General features: G+C 26.5%; 1 protein-coding gene across 2 annotated transcripts in view; it reads right to left on the bottom strand.

Moving 5' to 3' along the window:
• The window catches only part of LOC101236604 (radical S-adenosyl methionine domain-containing protein 1, mitochondrial), a 79,214-nt gene that overhangs the window by 35,633 nt on the left and 24,444 nt on the right, over positions 1-19,137 (bottom strand). For both annotated transcript variants that reach the window (XM_065803644.1, XM_065803645.1), the window contains exons 3-9: positions 18,739-18,845; positions 18,354-18,480; positions 18,235-18,280; positions 6,771-6,832; positions 6,510-6,615; positions 1,889-1,981; positions 1,487-1,537 (exon numbers count right to left, since the gene is read on the bottom strand). In XM_065803644.1, the coding sequence (XP_065659716.1) occupies positions 1,487-1,537; positions 1,889-1,981; positions 6,510-6,615; positions 6,771-6,832; positions 18,235-18,280; positions 18,354-18,480; positions 18,739-18,845 (592 nt within the window). The remainder of the gene's footprint in view (positions 1-1,486; positions 1,538-1,888; positions 1,982-6,509; positions 6,616-6,770; positions 6,833-18,234; positions 18,281-18,353; positions 18,481-18,738; positions 18,846-19,137) is intronic.

Below are 19,137 nucleotides of genomic sequence, written 5' to 3'. Positions count from 1 at the left end.
AAAAGCAGTAAAAGTTTTAGAAGATAAGTCTTTGCAAAACTGAAGAAAGTTTGTATTTGAAATAATTATTAAAAAATTATGATTAAAGCAAATACAAACCTTTTTAGTTAATGTAGTTTTATCAATATAGCTTTTTAAACATTTTGAAGTTTTGTTAATTTTATCAATATAGCTTTATTTTTGTGATATATATCTTTATTACTTATTTGAACATAACTTATTATTTTAAGACAAAGCGGACAACATTTTACTTCAAATTATCAGTAAAAAATTTCTTAGCATATTTGTTATGTGATTAACAGCTTTTGATTTAACTTTCTAGTGGGTCATCACACAAGTTTTTTTCTAGAAACATTATAATGAAACTAAATTTTTTAAATTATTTACAAAAGCTCATCAGAATATGACATGCTCATTAGGTTTGTAAAAACATTATACCCCTAATATATATATATACATATATATATATATATATATATATATATATATATATATATATATATATATATATATATATATATATATATATATATCTCTTAAAAATTTCATATATATTTATATATACTCAATTTTTAAGAGATTTTTAATTAATCTAATATATATATATATATATATATATATATATATATATATATATATATATATATATATATATATATATATATATATATATATATATATATATATACACAGTGGGCAAAAAAATAAATGGCACAATTATTTTTTTTTTGAAAATTCATATAAAATGATTAAAAAATGGTAGTTAATTTTTATTTTTAAAGGGAAAAAACTATCAATTATTTGAAAATAGCATTTTATTGAAGCATTGTATTCAAAAATAGTCAAATATAAGTTCATAAAATTTGTATTCATCACTCCAAATTACTTTCTTTGAGTACTGAATAGTCTAAGTTTCTTTGAGAAATCCTCCAATGTTGTTTTACAATGTGCATGTTGCTATAAATGAATCAATATTATTCAATTAATCAAAAGTCATGGGTCACATATATATTTTATGTGTTACATATGTAAATATCTTATGTGTTTCATATGTAATTATAATTTTAGACTTAAACTTACCAAAATTTTATTTTTTCCCCACAAAAATTCAAAAAAATACTAAATAAAATTTTTGTGCCAATAATTATTTTGCTTCCAATATAACACCTGTGTGCTTTTAATGTTTTTAAAAACAATAATCCTTTGGTAAAATCATGCACAAGTACATATAAAAATCTTCATAATAGTAGTACTATTTGATGCACATTTAAACTTTTTACAGTTTTTAAAAAACATGAGTAAATGGATAAATTAAAAAGAAAAAAATTTTAAAAAATTGCTTGTGCCGTTTATTTTTTTGCCTACTGTATATATATATATATATATATATATATATATATATATATATATATATATATATATATATATATATATATATATATATATATATATATATACACATATACATACATATGTACACACAAACCTTTACAGCTATTTCATACATATCAGCTAAAGTGTCACAAGTAGGCAATTTCTAAAAAAGAATGTGGTGTTTGCTAAAATAAAATATGGCAATAGAAAAATTTTATAAATTTAAAAATAATTCTGAGGCACATTCAACTTTATGTTTATACTGTCATTATAACACTAAAAATACAGTAACAGACTTCTCTGACAGTTCATAACTAATTTTTAACAAACTCCTCTGATACTTCAAAACTAACCTCTAACAGACAACAGACTCCTCTGATACTTCAAAATTTATCTCTAACAGACAACAAACTTCTTTAATACTTTAAATGTGATAGAATTTAATATTACAAATAACTCTGAAACTCCAAAAAAACTTAAGCAAATTTTCCCTAATAAAAAATGCCATTCATACCAATTGTCCCTTTTTATACTGCTTTTCCATTGGTGTACCTTGTTTCATTGTCAATTGATAAAGTGACAAATGTTTACTTTTTAATGCTATTATCTATAATATAAAATATGTAATTTTAGAAACAAGTTCAAAATCAAAAATAATTTTTTATCTACTATACATTATATAAGATATTAGGTTGTTTTAATACCAATTTTGTCGAATTGGTAATTTGTGACAGTAAGTCATTGGAAGTTAATTAAATTTACATTTTACATAAATTTTGAATATTTTTCAAATTATTTCCAATCAATAACTAATAAAAAAAATTTTTTAAAGTTATAAAAAAATTTTATAATACTTAGAATTTGTTTTAATTAGTTTAAACTAATTCTAAATGCTCTTTGCGCAAATCGCTATTTAAATAACTCTTTGCACAAATCGCTACTTAAGTAAATTTAATGAATGTTAATTTAATAAATTTAATGAATGTTATAAGAATTTTTAGCGAATAATTAAACTTAAAATAATAAGTAATAAAAATAATCAATTACATTGAGATAAAAACACTTTAATTTCAAGTGGGAAATTATTATGATCAAGTGGGAAATTAATATGATCTAGTTGGAAATTAATATGATAAACAAAATAATTAATATGCTAAACACACCAAGACTAAGTAAGTTGATTTTAAGAAAACAAAATTAAAAAATATTGATATTTTCATTGCCTATCTTAAGGACAAAAAATTTTAATTGGTTTAATATTTAAGTTTATATTTATAAATCTTAAGATTTTAGTTTTTAGAATGTGGAATTAACTCAAAATTTTTATTTTTGTGACTTAGCACATTTTGCAGATGGGCTCCTTTTATAATATATATCTATATATTAAATACCATCTCTATAAAAATATAAACTTTATGTAATGTAATTTTTTAAACTGCAGTTGTTTATTTACAATTGTTTTAAGTTTTACAATTTTTATCGAAAAAGTTATACTCAGAAAAATATGTTTAATCAAATATAATATAAATATAAATAACAAGATGACTTATAAATAAAAAAAACTAAAATATTATTTGATGGAAATATAATTTTTTTTTTTTGAAAAAGATTTCTTTATAAATTAGACACGATCTTTCCATCTATTACTCGCAAACTTAACTATTGACATTTACACTGTTTGTACATAATGTTATAAAAGTTTTTTATGTTTCCATGTAACATATTTGTTTATTATTATATTATATTATTTATATATGCAATAAAGTTGTGCTTCTTTAGAGAAATGTGCTTGAAAAGTGTTGATTAATTGTTGAAAAGTGTTACTTAATTGTAATCAGTATAAAAGATTTAAGAATTTGTTTTTCATTCACACTTAGATCTTTGCTCAATGGATAAGTGTGTCATTATCTTAACATGTGGGTTTCACCCATATGCAAAAATACATTTTTCAGTTTTTTCAATCATGCTGCTATTTTAAATACAAACCATAGCATTTTAAGCAAAAAAGATTTAAAATCATTTAAAAATGTGTATATATTATACAGAGTCATTTCATATACCACCTGCAAACTCAACTTATGCTAAAAAAATTTACACTTACAGTTGTAAGTAAGAGATTTTTTACATTTGTTTAATTTTAAATGACATATTATTATAACATATATTTACATATATGTATATAAATGTCCTATACTTCCTTATAAAAAAGTGCTGACTCTTTCTTGTCATTACCTTGGCTTTAATGGCTGCCAAAAGTTCTATGTTAAACAAGCACATGTGGGCACTAACAAAACTATTAAGTTTAGTATTATTTAGATATATAAATTGTTTGGAGATTATGAAAGATTTCAGGACTTTTAAGTCAAACTGTGAGAAGTTGATGATAACAACTTGAGTTATGAGGCAGCGAATATTACCATGGATCCATTACATTGGTGGCCTGCTTTTTGTAGAGGGCAACCTTTACTGAGTATTCCATTTAAGCTACTATCATTACCTGCTTCATCAACCACAATTGAGCACAGTAACAAAGAATACACACTGCAAAAAAACAAAGAAACGCAACAGACAGCCAAATACTCTAAGTGTAACAGTAACAAAAGTGACATACAATATTAAATTATTTCATACAACTTCAGATAAAGTCTTTATTATGCTATGAGAAAGGTGTTAATGAGATTATAGTGTATAGTCTGTAGAATAAATATTTAAAACCAAAACTTTTTCAAACTTACAACATGAAAAAAAAAAAAAAGAATCTGGTTTTTAGAGAGGGATAAAATAGTCTTTGTTAAAAGTAAAATTTAGAATGGCAGGACTGTGGCTAAACAGATAAACCTAATGCACCACAGGGATGTCATTAAGTGTAGTAGGCTGGCGCAGATGTAGTTATAATAAATTTTTTCCAATTTAGGATGTTGAATGCTGGATCTTCTTGACTCAATGCATCAGTTCTACTTGCGTGTAAAACTAGGCAACTCATTTTATTATCATCTATTGAGGGTACAGCTCTAAAACTCGGATTTTTGGTTCTGAAGCTGGCTGGTAGTCAGGTTTCCTGAACTCTGTGGCAGCTCTGAGAGAAGCTAATCTCATCAACTGCTGTAAAGTATCAGAGTACTAACAGTGCCATGTTGTCCATGAATGGTGTTCCTGTTAGTACTTTTGGTGTGCATTGCAGAGGCCACATTTGGGGCCCTTTATTACAGCTTTGGGTTTATTAATAGTAATGAGGCAATTGCTTGGACTATTAAATAGTGTGCTGAGTACTATCTGTGTTTGATGCCCTATAAATCTATCATAGTCTTATCTCTTGCAAAGTTCACCAGACCTACTTACTCTTTTTAAGACTAATTTGAGTTCAGCTGCCTTGTATTGTGATCTTAGTGTTGATGGTTATCTTCTTTTAATTCAAAAAGACTCCAATAGTCACATGCTTGGACTGGGCATTTACACTCATAAGAATTCACTCAGTTGTCTGGAAACTAGGTTTGATTTCACATACTTCATCATCATTGATTTCACAAACTTCATCATCATTGATTTCACATCACTTCACTCTATCACCTTTCTCTTTGTTCTATATCGCTTTCCTTCATCTTAAGACTGCACTCTTTTCAATGTTATTTCTGATCAAATTGACCAAGCCCTTTCTCTTTATCCTTCAGCTAATATGGTAGTTGTTGCTGACTTTAATGCTCATCACACTGGCCCTTGGGTAGAAATCTTTTGTCTTCTATGTAGCTTCTTGGATTCAGGCTGGCATAGAAGCTTTTATTTCCTCTTGATGATTCCAAGTCAACCCTCGCTTTTCTCAATGGTTGTCCTCTCATTGGTGCTGCAATTGCCAATCATAGTCATAACTTCCATATCTATCACCAAAACAAATCTCCAGAAAACAGATGTCAGTTTACTATTGCTAGAAACCATTGAAAAAAGGTTTTGTATAATGTCTCACAAAATCTCATATTTAATCTCAAAAGTTAGGCTCCAGAGATTTCTGAAGAATCTTTAACAGCATCTATAATAAGGGCAAATCTGTTATTCCTCCTCTATTGCATGGTTCAGATTTCATTACCTCACCTAAAGACAAAGCTAAATTATTTGCTAAAAACTTTTCATCTCTTGATTCCACTAATCACATCCTACCTGTTATAGCTGACAAACAAGTTGATCCATTGTTTGAATTTTGTATCACTTCGGCTTCTGTATCTAAAGTGATTTCGTGCTTAGACTCTTCTACAGCTTGTGGTCTGAACAACATACCTGTTATAGTCTTGCAGATATGTTCTCGGGAGCTGTTGCCTATACTTTCAAAACTATTTAACAAGTACTTATAAGAGTCTTGTTTTCCAGCCTGCTGGAAAGCAGCATCTGTTATCCCTATTTTTGAAAATTCCAGAGAACGATCTGACTCATCTAACAACAGTCTCATTAGTCTTCTTACTACCTTAAACAAGGTTTTTGAGTCTTTAATCAAAAAACACTTAATCTCTCAGCTTAAATCAAATAACTTTTATCATAGATTATCAATTTGGATTTTGTTTTACTCCCAATTTGTTAACGGTAACAACAGTTTTATCATGCATTAGACAGAACTTAGGAGATTAGGGCTATAGCTCTTAACATTTCTAAAGCTTTTGATAAAGTGTGGCATGCTGGTCTATAAGCTCTCTTCATACGGGCTTCATTGCGATAACAATTTTTTTCAGCTAATTGTTATCGCAATAATCTTAATTTTTTTTTTGCCTTTTTTTTATTCTTGAACATTAGTTCTTTGGAATTCACTCCCTTTATCTTATTTTCCTGATTCATATAATTCGTAATCTTTTAAGTCGTCTGTTAATCATTATCTTACTTTATAAACTTCATCTTATCTCTCCCAGTAACTTCCAACTGTAATAGTGGTTTCTTGCAGCCTTGTTGGAAGTGAAAATGTTTAAAAAAAAAACTCTATTTAAATTTATTGTTGTCAGTGGAATGCTGAGGTGTGAAGTGAAAAAAAAAATCATTTTTTTTAAAAGAAAATTTACCCTTTTAGATTTAAAATTTACTGATAGATTTACCAGATTTACATCATCAATAATTATAATATTTTTTACTAATAATGTAATAAAGTTTTAAAGTGAGAAAACCTGTGTTAGCTCAAAAATCCAATCATCAAGAGTTTGATTTGTTCTCCCAAACATTATATCAATTGAAACATTTGCACTGAAAACATCATACGCATGTTCAAAACAGCTACAAAATATTAATAATATATCATATGCATCTACAAAGCATTAAAAAGATATCTAAGCATGTACAAAACATTTAAAAATTATTCAAAAAAAATAATCAGTTCATAACAATAAATGTCATCAAAAAATATAATCTAATTTAATTGAAGTTCATACTTTAATGCTTCTTGCACATTGTGTTCTCTACCCAAAACCTTTAAATCCCTATCATTGAGAGCCTTAAAAAAAATGGATTCATAAAAATAATTTTATATTCATAATAAAAATAATTTTAGAATAAAAATTAGTTGACATTAAATAAAATCAAATATCTAATGACCAAAACACATTGAGAAAATGGGAATAATAGATTTAAAGTTACTTTTCTTAACATATATGTCTTTAAAATTAAAAACGAAATTTATTTGAAATAAATTATATTCCTTAAGATTAATTTAAACATTTTTTTTATAGTAAAAATTCTTTTAAAAATACAATTAATTGATTTGAAAATAATATTCTTAAAAAAACTTGAGAAAAGAAGAACAAAGAAAAAACAACTAAATAAGTAAAAGAAAAAAAACAAAAACAAAAAAAATTATAAAAGTCAAGAAATAAAGATAAGATTAGCAGAGAAAAAAAAATAAAAAGATTGGAAAACAAAAATAAAAATAAAAAATAAAAAGAATATCGCAATAATTTTTAAACAACATTTTTAAAAGGGCGATAACTAAAGAACAATATTTCTAAATTATTTGTAACTTTTAATTGTTTTACATTTTTAGTTCCAATTTTATTATTATACTTTAGCTTATCTTTATTTTTTTCTCTCTCTTTTCAAAACACTGTTTTTTTTTCTTGTTTTTTTAACAACTTCACTTCAAACAAGGCTGCAAGCAACCACTAATTAGAGTTGGAAATTACTGGAAAGAAAAGATATAGTTTATAAATCAAGATAACAATTAACAGAGAACTTAAAACATTGCAAATTATATGAATTAGGAAAACAAGATAAAGGGAGCGAATTCCAAAGAACTGATTTTCGAGAATAAGAAATAGACAAATAATTTAAGTGAAAGAATGAGATTTAATTGAACTGAAATGAATGACAAGTAACACAATGACAATGCAACATTATGACAAAGTGACAATGGTTAAAGGTTGGCTGCAAGAGCAGGTCTAACTATGTTTATAATGCATTTTTGCACCTGTCTTCTGTAATTTTTTAATTTTATATTTATTTTTTATTTATGATTACTATTTTTTTAAACATTTTTTTTAACTTTCTTTTTGTTTTTATCTGTTTACTTTTTATTTTCATTTTAGTAACTATTTTAGTAACTATTGGCATTTATTGTAACTTCATTTTATTTTATAATTTATAACTTTATCTTAATTTTTTTTAAGTTTATATTTTGTTAAAGCATTTGTTTTTGGCCTTTTCTTTGCATTGTTATTATTATTATTATTTGTTATAGGTGACACTCATTTAATTAATTTATAACTATTGATATACCATTATTAACATAGATGTTATAAATATTAATCAGCATTGTCATTCTCTTTACAATAACTGTTTTTCATCTCATAGTGGGTTGTTACTTCATGTCTGTTTTTTATTATTTTTATCATTAATATTATTTGATATCATTTTTATCAGATTTTTACTTTTTACTAGTTTCAAACTATTTGTAAATATCCTTGATTGTAAGACCTTATTCAGAAATATATGATTGATTGTTATGAAATGATTGATTGTATATTATAAAATGTTCAATGATTATCCAGCTGTTTGACTGAAAAAAAGGTTCAAAAAATTCATAGTTTTTGATAATTTTTAAACAAAGTTTAAAAAATCCGATGACCTCATCTGAAGGATGTAGAGATTTCTTCACAGTATTTTTAATACCCAAATTAAGCTATTGACTTGAGATTAAACTACATTGACTTGAGATTGAAACTTAGCATAATCATTACCTTCATCCCAATTTAATTTTAATAATTCACTAAGTTTGACTTTCAAATCAAAATATTAATTGTAATAATTTTTACATTGTTACAATTTTTAAACAATTCTTCCGTAATAACAAAAGGTTTGTAGAATAAATTTGATAGTGTTTTATTCATATACACAAAATCTTTGGTGAATATATTTTCTATAGATACATTATCTCTAAAACATGATTTTATAAACGAAATTTATGGATATCAAGTTTTATCAATTTGTGTCTTATTATTACCAAAAACATCCATTTAAAATTTGTTTCTGACATTTTAAATCATGAGACATTTAAAGTACTTAATGAAAGACATTTAAAGTACTTAATGAAAGACATTTAAAGTACTTAATGAAATTTCTATACTTTCAGATCTCGCTCTCTCAAACTTTCAGATTTAACTTGTCTCAGAAATCTTGATCATTTTTTAATCTTGAAATCTCCAAGAAAATGACTGCAAAAAAAAGAAAAAAAAAATTGCAACGTTTTTGAGTCCTCAGCATAAAATGTCTCACGAGAATCTATTTTTTCATAAATACAAAAAGGATGAATTTTGAAGTTTTTTTAAGATTTTTCAGTCATCTGGATTTTGATATTTTAAAAAATCATTCAATTTGCAATCGCAATGCAATGCTCTTACTCATTTATGACTCATTGATAGTGTGATTTGTAACATAAAAGAGTTTAAAAATAGAATAAAGTAGCAACAAATGTAATAGATAATTTATAAATAATAAACTAAAAAAAAAAATATAATTAATTTAATTTACGTCATTTGGCATTTAATTTACGTCATTTGGCATAAATTTAGAGCAGTGCCCATTATAGTATTTGTAGAAAAGAGAAAGAGAAGAAACATTACGATGATGTGATAATGGTTGGAGGTTGGCTGCAAGAGCAGGTCCAACTATGTTTACAATGCATTTTTGCACATTGTCTAAAAGAGAAAGCGCATCATTAGAAGATCCGCCCCAGATATGGCAACAGTATTCCATACAAGGCCAGATTTGAGATTTATAGAGATAGAGAATAGCAACCAGAGTAAGAAAGTGTCGAGCTCAATAAAGAGATGCAACCTTAGCAGATGCTAATTTTGCATCGGATTTGATATATGGTTTCCAAGAATGATCGGAAGTAAGAGTTAATCCTAGTAGAAGAAGGATAGATGACTCATCGAGTACATTACTGTTCATAAATATAGGAAGGTCTAAATTATTGCAATAACGATTGGCTGAAAAAAATTGGGTTTTATCTGAATTAAAGTTCACCAGCCACTGTTAGCCCCATGCTGTAGCAGAAGTGAGATCATATAGAGATAAGATATAAGTGAGAACATATACAAATTTTTAAAATTAAACAGATTCAAATATTGAAATAGAAAAAATTGAGAGAAACTTTTTCAAAATGTCAAAACTATTGTATAGTTTAGAAAAATGACAAGTTTCACATCGAATGCACCTTGTGTCCTGACAGTGCAAATGATAAATTCACCAAACCAAGAGACTACAATACAAAACAAATTTACGCTCATTAATAAAAGTTTCATCAATATTGTCAATTCCTTCTGCTTCTTCAGTTAAATCGGAATTCCATGCAACTTCAATCTTGCCCTAAAATGATTGACTTGTTTTTTAAAGTAAACATTTTACATTGACTGATGATATTATTGCTTAGCTAGCATCAGATCTTGGACTTTCAACTAAATCTATTGGCGTAAAAGCTGATTGAAAGTTACATAAAGGTTGAGGCTCCTGAAAACATCAAACAATTTATATTTCAGCAGCATATGTGAAAGAAAAGATGATAAAGAAAACAACGCTAATAAAAACCAATGGAGGAAAGTTTTCCTATAAGATAGTTACTTATTTATATTGACTTATTGTGACATTAAAACAAATTAAAGCTGTGAGAATTCATATATTTTTGGATTACTATCAAAATCTTGGTATGATCAAAATGGGCAAAAAATGTGATGCCAAAACAATGTTGAGGTTGCAAAATCATCAATTAATGACCTTTGTCATTGATCCTGACCAAGATTGAAATGATCAAACTATGGATGGGGTAAGTATTTGCACTAAATGTGACCATCTCTCACAATGACTTTATTACATTTGCTATAATCAAGGAACCCGCTTTTGTGCAAAATAAATAGTAAGAAAAAACAAACGAATAGTATTACTAAGAGCATATGAGGATTCATCATCAGACCAGAGCAAAATAGAACCAGATGGAGAGAGTGACATGTCAGCATGCATATCTCAGAGTTATTACAGCACATTAAGATGAAGACAAAAATAATACTGAAAAACTGATGAAGAAAACGAAGACGAGGAAGCACTTGAGTATGATCCTGCTTTGTCTAGTACTAAAACTCTCAAAAATGTGCAAGCTATTGTAAAAAAAATTAAATACAATCTTAAATACTTCAAAGAGCTTGAAGAACATGCTTAATCTCTTGGAATCAAAATCAAATTGCTGGTTCTTGATTTTAGAACAACTTATCTAAGACTAATAAAACTATAAGTAACATTAAATTATCACTATATATTATTGCTTAACTTAATACTGTTATTACCCATTCGTGAGCATTTACACAGAATTTTATAAGCATGCTTAGCCTTTTAATATTTCTCTTTATTTATTTTTGACTACGCGATGAGGTACCTTAATAATCTGTTAATATCTGCTTAATCAGTAAAAAGATCAAAAACTTTGCTTCATCAGCTTAATTAGTAATAAGGTAGACAATTTTTTAATTTGACTTCTGTAGTAAAGGATAAACCTTATGTTATTTTTAAATTAGTATAGTAACTTTTAAAGTCAGGTAATTTATTTAATTCATGCATTATAATTATAACAACATTTAATCCTTCATCAATGTATTTAAAGTTTATTAATCTGTAATTTTTAATTTTTAAATTAGAAGATGATGATGACTCTAGAAGACGTTGCTCTTTTCAAAGGTCAAGAGGTCAAACTCTTGATATAGTTAGTGTTTATCTCCAAAACCGTTGCATCTCACACGGTCAACTCTGTGTTACATGTTAAAGAACAAGATCGTTTAATACCTTTTTTTAAAGAAGTTAAAAAAAACCTGTTTGCTTTTATAATGTAAAAAACCAAGTCGTTTGATTTTGTGGTGTACTTTGCTATAATGTAACTTGGCTTTGTTGAGAGCAAAAATGTTGTCCGTGCCAGTAAAGTAGTTTACTGTCATGATGAAACACAAATTAAATCTGTTAGTAGTTAGTGTAAGCATAAAATGTGTTAAAAAATTTTTGTTAAAAGAATGTGTTTAAAAGAAATGTTAAAAAGATATATAGTTTTTTAGTATCTATAATTTTTTAAACATTTATAACTTTAAGTAAACTTTATTGAAAAGATATATACTTCATTAAATATTTATATACTGTTACTTTTGTAAGTAAATTTTGTTGAAAAGATATATACTCTGTTCCTTTTCGTTAACAATTTGTATTTTGTTAATTTAAAAGAAAAACTGTTTAAAAGATATATACTCTGTTCTTTTTTGTTAACAATTTATCCTTTTGATGATAAATAAATTTTGTTAAAAAATGGGCTTCTTTTTTACCAATAGCCCCCCCCCCCCCCCCATTTAATCATTTAACAGTTTCTATTTCCTTCATTAAATATGCTTAACTTTAATTAACTGTATTTTTTTTAGGTAAGTATACAAAGTGTTATAACATAAATTTTAGTAACTTTCATTAAATTTGTAGGATATTTTGTATAGAGAATGTTTTCTACATAATAATACTTTAATGTTTATATATATATATATATATATATATATATATATATATATATATATATATATATATATATATATATGTATATATATATATATATATGTATATATATATATATATATATATATATATATATATATATATATATATATATATATATATATATATATATATATATATATATATATATATATATAGTATTATTGACCTTTGTATTATTGACCTATTGAACTAAATATATAAAAAAAAATTAAAATAGTTCAAAAATTAAGAAGTTTCGATATTTCCAAGTTTCTTTACTTGAAGGAAATATATGATTGTTTATAGAGGTTTTCTATTATTACTTTTGTATTTACTTATTTATTGCAAATCTTGCATTAAATGCATTTCAAAGTAATTAAAGTGATTTCATGATGGAGGATTACATTTCACTGTTCAATGCTAGCAGTACTTGCTGAGTAGGCAGGCCTTATAACTTTTTCAATTTGCTTTGTTTATGAGTTTTTATATGCAAAAGTTTTATATTTTTTTATATTACTTTATATTGTTTTTTTGATTAAATACTAATAATATTTTGTCAATAATTAATAATAACTACCTTAAATATATAACATTAGTTAAAAAGATTATATCAATTTATTTATAACCTTAGTTTAAGTTCTTGTTAGAAATATGTTGTCTTTACACATTGCTATATTATTTTAAAACATCTAATTTAAATGACTAATAGTAGAGGTAGAACATAATTAGATAATTATATTATACTCTGTTTTATTTGCTTACACTTTATTTTAGATAAGTTTAATAAAGAAAACTAAAAGTTCAACTTTTATTATATAAAGCATCATTTTTACACACTCCTTTGATGCTTAACTATGTCTGATAATTTGAGAAGTGAAATTATTAAACTTCTTCGAAATGAAAGAAACCAGGCTAGGCGAGATGAATTGAACCGTTGTTGAAATGAAAGATATGCGCTTAGGTGAGCTGAGATAAATCATTGTCGAAATGAAAGAAATAAGTCTAGGCAAGCTGAGATAAATCGTCGTCGAAATAAAAGAGATCAGCCCAGACGAGCTGAAATAAATTGTAATCAAAATGAAAGAAATCAGGTGAAAACTCAATAGGTATATTATGCATTGTATAGCGAGAAATAATATTGCTATAGAGCGTAACTACCTCAGAGAATTAAACCATATTTTTCAGTATTGTGGTGCTAAGAAGTTTTTAAATGAAATTAATTTTTTGTGCTGCCATTCAGGAAAAATTGTATTAGCTCTTCTTTCTCCATATCCACCATTGTTGACTGATTTAATGACAGGAAGCCATGTTGATCATGCTGTCAAGCAAATATTTTTTAAATACATAAGGAGTTATAATTTCTTTATCTTTTGCTTCCTTCAATGCCAAAATAGCTCCTCCCTTAAATAATGGTCTTTTCTGTTTTAGGGTCTGTGGGGAAATTTTGCATCGTGTTTATCGAAATTTAAGGCCTGAAGAAGGTGTTCTGCCCACATATTGTCAGTTATATATCTATGATCCTAATGCAGCAGTGCCATTCAGAATGGAGTAACCTGGTAATGATGGTTGTATTCATGATTTAATGCAACTCTTGCAAACTTTAATTAATTAAGAAAACCCATTTGTTATTGTATTCAAAAATATGGCAGAAGTAGAGGATGAAGAAATCCGCCGAGCAGCTTTAGAAGGTAGACCAACTCCTGTTTCCAAAATGTCTTTACTTGAAGGTCATGATAGAGAACGATACAATCTTCCTTCCCATGAGGAAGTTGCTATTGTATTTGTGAGAGATGATGGTGCTCCACCTGCATCCAGGGAAATTGTTATATACCCTCGAGGTCAGCCTTTGAGAACAATTTCATCTATGTCTGCAAATTTGGATCCTATGGTATACTTTTCCCAAGAGGTGATGCTGGATGGCACAATCAACTGGAGCACAACCCTGATCATGCAACTCGTGTTAGAAACCATGTTACTTTGTCTCAGTATTATGATTATAGGCTTGCCGTTTAGACAAACTTTTAGTCCTATATTCTATGGTAACTAAACTGGTAAAGAAAACTGGTAAATGGTAAGAAACTTTTTCAGCAATATGCTGTTGATGCATATGGTCAAAATCAAGGGACAGCACCTTGTTTTTCTTTGAAATAACCGAAACAAACTTAGAGGTGAACAATACGATGCATTTAATGAACATGTAATTAATTGTCCTAATGATCTTAATGTAAGACCAGGCCCTGTTGTTATATTGTCTTCTTCATATGATAGTAGTCCAAGAGCACTAAAAGAAAACTTTGAAGATGCAATGGCAGTCATAAAGAAATATGGTAAACCAGATCTATTCATTTACTTTTACCTGCAATCCAAATGGAGAGAAATAGTAGAAAATTTAAACCTGGGCCAAACTGCTAATGAAAGTACTGATTTAGTTTATTTATAGGTATTTAAAATGAAATTTAAATCTTTCTTAGAGGATATTTTTAAGCATGGAGTCTTAGGCAAAGTTATTAGTCATGCGCAAGTTATTGAGTTATCAAAAATATGGTTTTCCACATGTACATATTTTATTGCACTTTGCAAATACTGATAAGCTAGAAACAGCAGAAGATATTGATAGTTTGATATCAGCAGAAATTCCAGACCCAGTTGTTGATACTGAACTTTGTGAAATTTTAAAATCATGCATAATACATGGACCATGTGGAACTTTAAATCCCAATTCTCCCTGCATAAAAGATGGGAAATGCAAAAAAAATTTCCTAAAGAATTTAATCCCTACACTGTTGCAATTTTTATTGGTTATCCAAGCTATAGATGTGTCGATAACGGAAGAATTGTCAATATAAAAGGTAATCATGTTAATAACTGTTGGGTTGTACCTTATAACCAATGGCTATCTAAGAAATATCAAGCGCACATTAATGTTGAAGCCTGCATGACTATAAAGTCAGGCACGACTGAGCCAATGTGCTGATAAATGAGTGAGTTAACCATGATGAAATAAACGCGTTTTTAAATTGTCGCTATGTCTCAGCTCCAGAAGCATTGTGGTGAATATTTGAGTATTTCTTAAATGATATGTCACATAATATCATTCGACTTCAGGTTCATCTACCAGATAATCAGATCTGTGTATAAAAGCAAGATGTAGCAATACAAAAATGGTGTTTGTCAATTAAAAGCAAAAGTTAGACTTTAAAATATAACATATTAGGTATATTTAAAATTGCTATAAATATGTTAACTACTTACCAATTTTAGTCTAACAACTTTTAAGATCTAGATATTATATTGAGTTATGATATATTATTTTGGAAGGCGCAATATTTTATATAAATCTTATTTATTTCCATCGATTTTTTAAACAAAATTTTTCTCTTTATAATTTTTTTTTCTAATTTACATTCGCGTCTACTTAAACCACAGCATTAGTATATTCATTAACACTTAAAGTGTATGTAAACGCTTTATAATGGTTTTATAATATCTTTATAATGATTTGAAACCATTTAGACATCAAAAATTCTGATTTTGGTTTTTATACTTTTGTCCAGTACTGGCCCACTGTGTAGTGGTGAGTGAAATGGAATTAAATTTTGACATGGTGACAAAGTTTCCTTTAGACTTTATGCATCTAGTATGCAAAGACTCATCAACTTATGGTTAAATGGCCCAAATTTTTTAAAATGTCTCAGATTAAAGTCAATACTTTATCTGGCGGATTGTTCTAAATATGTTGTTACATTCCAAGAAAACCAAGGTCTTAATTAGATATTAAATAATGAAAAGCAACTGAACTAAGACTTTTTTTAGTTTTTACTGGGTAAGTTGTTTAAAGAGGTCGATTTAGCCAAAAAGCTATTCAAACCTTTTAGTACTTTCAGTTGCAGTTCTAATTTTTTAATGTTTTATTTTCTTGAAAAAATAAGTTGATTTTGCTTGTCAGTTACTAACTTATTTTGTGCAGTTATTTGGTGAACTTTATGGTAAGGATCATCTAGTTTACAATGCCCATTCTTTATTACATATAGGAAATGATACAGTCAAATTTTAAGTACGTGATAGATGTCCCTCATTCATATACAAAACTTTTTCAGATCAATTAAAAAAGCTCGTTCAAAGTACAAAGGGTTGCTTAAATATACATGTACAATGATATAAACAGAAGTTTAGTATTCCTAATTTTGATGCATCAGTAACCATTGCATTGTGACACTGTTTACAATGCAAAAAAAAAAAAAAAAAAAAAAAAAGCAGGTGAATCCTGTGACGAATAGGTTATGTGTGAGGATTTTGAGCCACTTTTCAGTTGTTTTTTTTGTAATTTTTTTTTAAATATATTTTTATTAATTAATTTTTGTGTTGTTTTTTAATTTTTTCCATTAATTTTAATGCTATCAAATTAAATCATTTAAATAAAGACACTTTTTTTAACAATACTCGATGACAGGAAATAAAAGTCATGGTCAAACATTTGATAAAGTTAATGATAATCTCAAAGAGCCTTGGTTTTCACACAACCAAATTCTATGTAGCACCTTCCAGAACTAAGACATTTTATAATTTGTTATATAACTTTGATAAACATGCACTACAAGGTATGTCATTGAATGTATATTACACAAATAATATTTCATTTTTAAAATGTGATGTTTGTAATGGTTTTTGATAAGTATATGTCTTATGATGTGGAAATCCCTTATAACATGTGTTATATATTTATTTATTATATGTTAATGTTAATATGTGTTATATAACGTTATAGATTTATATTTTTTAAATGTTTATGTATGCGTTTCAAACTGTCAATGTATGTTTTTCTAAGTGTGTGCTGTTAGTAGTTAAAACATGTACAATACTCAGAAATTAAACTCAGGATAAATCGATAACCCTCAACAATTTGTACTAACTTTGAAATTCCAGTTGAGCTTTTTTTATACTATTATACTCCCAATAACTCTAATATTCTTTAAAAAACTAATTTCTTTGCCACTTGAGGGTGTGAGTTATTTAGAGTTTACCATAACATGTTATGCTATTTAATCAATTTTGTGATGTTTTATGATAATAGACTTAGCTCACATTCACATTGGCCTGTCAGGGTTAGGGAAAAATGAGTAAGTTTCTTATTCACTTAATTGCATTTTAGAGTTTCCAAACGAATTAATTGATTGCATGACACATTAATTTGTAATTAATGTGTAATAAGTGTTTGTAATTAATTTTTAATAGTTTAAAATAGTTCCATTTTTAGGCCGAGTTCCTTCTCTTATGGCTGATTTTTCAAAATTTTCTTACAGAGAATAATTAAAGAAATGTTCTGAATGTTGATCGTTTTCTAAAAGCTATTACAAAGTTACATTAATCTTCATAGCATTTACTAAAATCCATAGAATAAAAAAAAAACATGGTTGTTTTTTAAGTTGCTTTTAGTTGTTGAAGCAATGTTATTATTTAATATTATTATTATTTATTATTTATTATTATTTATTATTTTATTAATTTATTATTATTTAAGTGCTTTTGATATTTTTTTGTTAATTTTTTTTTGTATTTTTTTTTTACCAAAAAATTTCTTATTTTATCTCAAGAAAAATGTTTTTTGTTTCTCACAAAACTTTTTATATTTTTTCTCTTTGCAATAATTTTTGTATAGATGTATTACAGTAAGTGTTGCAAGTGTTACAGTAAGTAATTATTACAAACAGTAAGTGTTGTAAGTAATTGTTACATACAGTAAGTGTTGTGTATTAGGAGTTTAGAATTAATTAAAAATAAATTTCATGTAAATTTTGTGTACAACACAAAACATAAAATATAAAGAAAGTATAAAATAAATCAATAAAAAACCTGCACTCCAATCGACACGCGATTTATGCCAGCTGATTTAAAGTCACTATAAAATTATAAATATATTTTAAAACAAAGAAATAATTAAAAAAGAAATTTGGTATTTAATAAAAATTCACCTCAACTTTTTCTTTTCTGTAGATGTGGGATTCACTTCCATTGATATCTCACAGTTAACATTAGTGTGTTTGCATACCTCCTCTAGAAGTCTGTTTATCAACTTTGGAGGAGCTAAACTTGGTGTTCCTGATGTTAAATTTCACATAGAAAAAATTAAAAACTTTTATCAAAAAAAACTAACATTTTAATTTAAAGTATTTTTTTGAAAATTACAAATTAACATCAAAACTAAAATTATTTAGTAATAAATAATTATAAAAGAACTATAAAGACTAAAGAGTTATCAGAATTATAATTGCAAAAGAATTAAAAGAAAGGAAAACAAATTATAAAGGCCTAATAATTTTTTAAATTCAAATAAAAGAAATTATTTTAAAAATTGACCTCCACCAAAGTATACAGACTTTATCTTTTTCACATCATACATATGACACATGCTTTGAAACTCTATTAGCAAGCACTTTATCATAAGTTCGTTATCAATATTATCTCTAAAGCAATAAAATTATCAACAAAAAATATTTCTTAAAAGTTTCAAATATAAAACTTATTTTTTATAATACTTATAATACAGAAGACTGTTGTTGTGAGCCTTATTCATATTCACTTATTTATATTTCCTGTTTATTCAATGCGATTTTCATTCCCCATATACTTCCCTTAACAAACTTTTTTATTCTGATTTTTATTTATTGACAAAAAAAACAGTCAGTTATACTAAGCTTTTCTTTAATATACCATTGGATTGCATTTAAAAACCTTAAAGAAATTGCAATGAAGTGC

Source organism: Hydra vulgaris, chromosome 08 (assembly GCF_038396675.1).
Source record: "Hydra vulgaris chromosome 08, alternate assembly HydraT2T_AEP".
Lineage (NCBI taxonomy): Eukaryota > Metazoa > Cnidaria > Hydrozoa > Anthoathecata > Hydridae > Hydra > Hydra vulgaris.
Note: the sequence above shows the minus strand (reverse complement) of the source record. Positions and strands in the feature narration are given on the sequence as shown.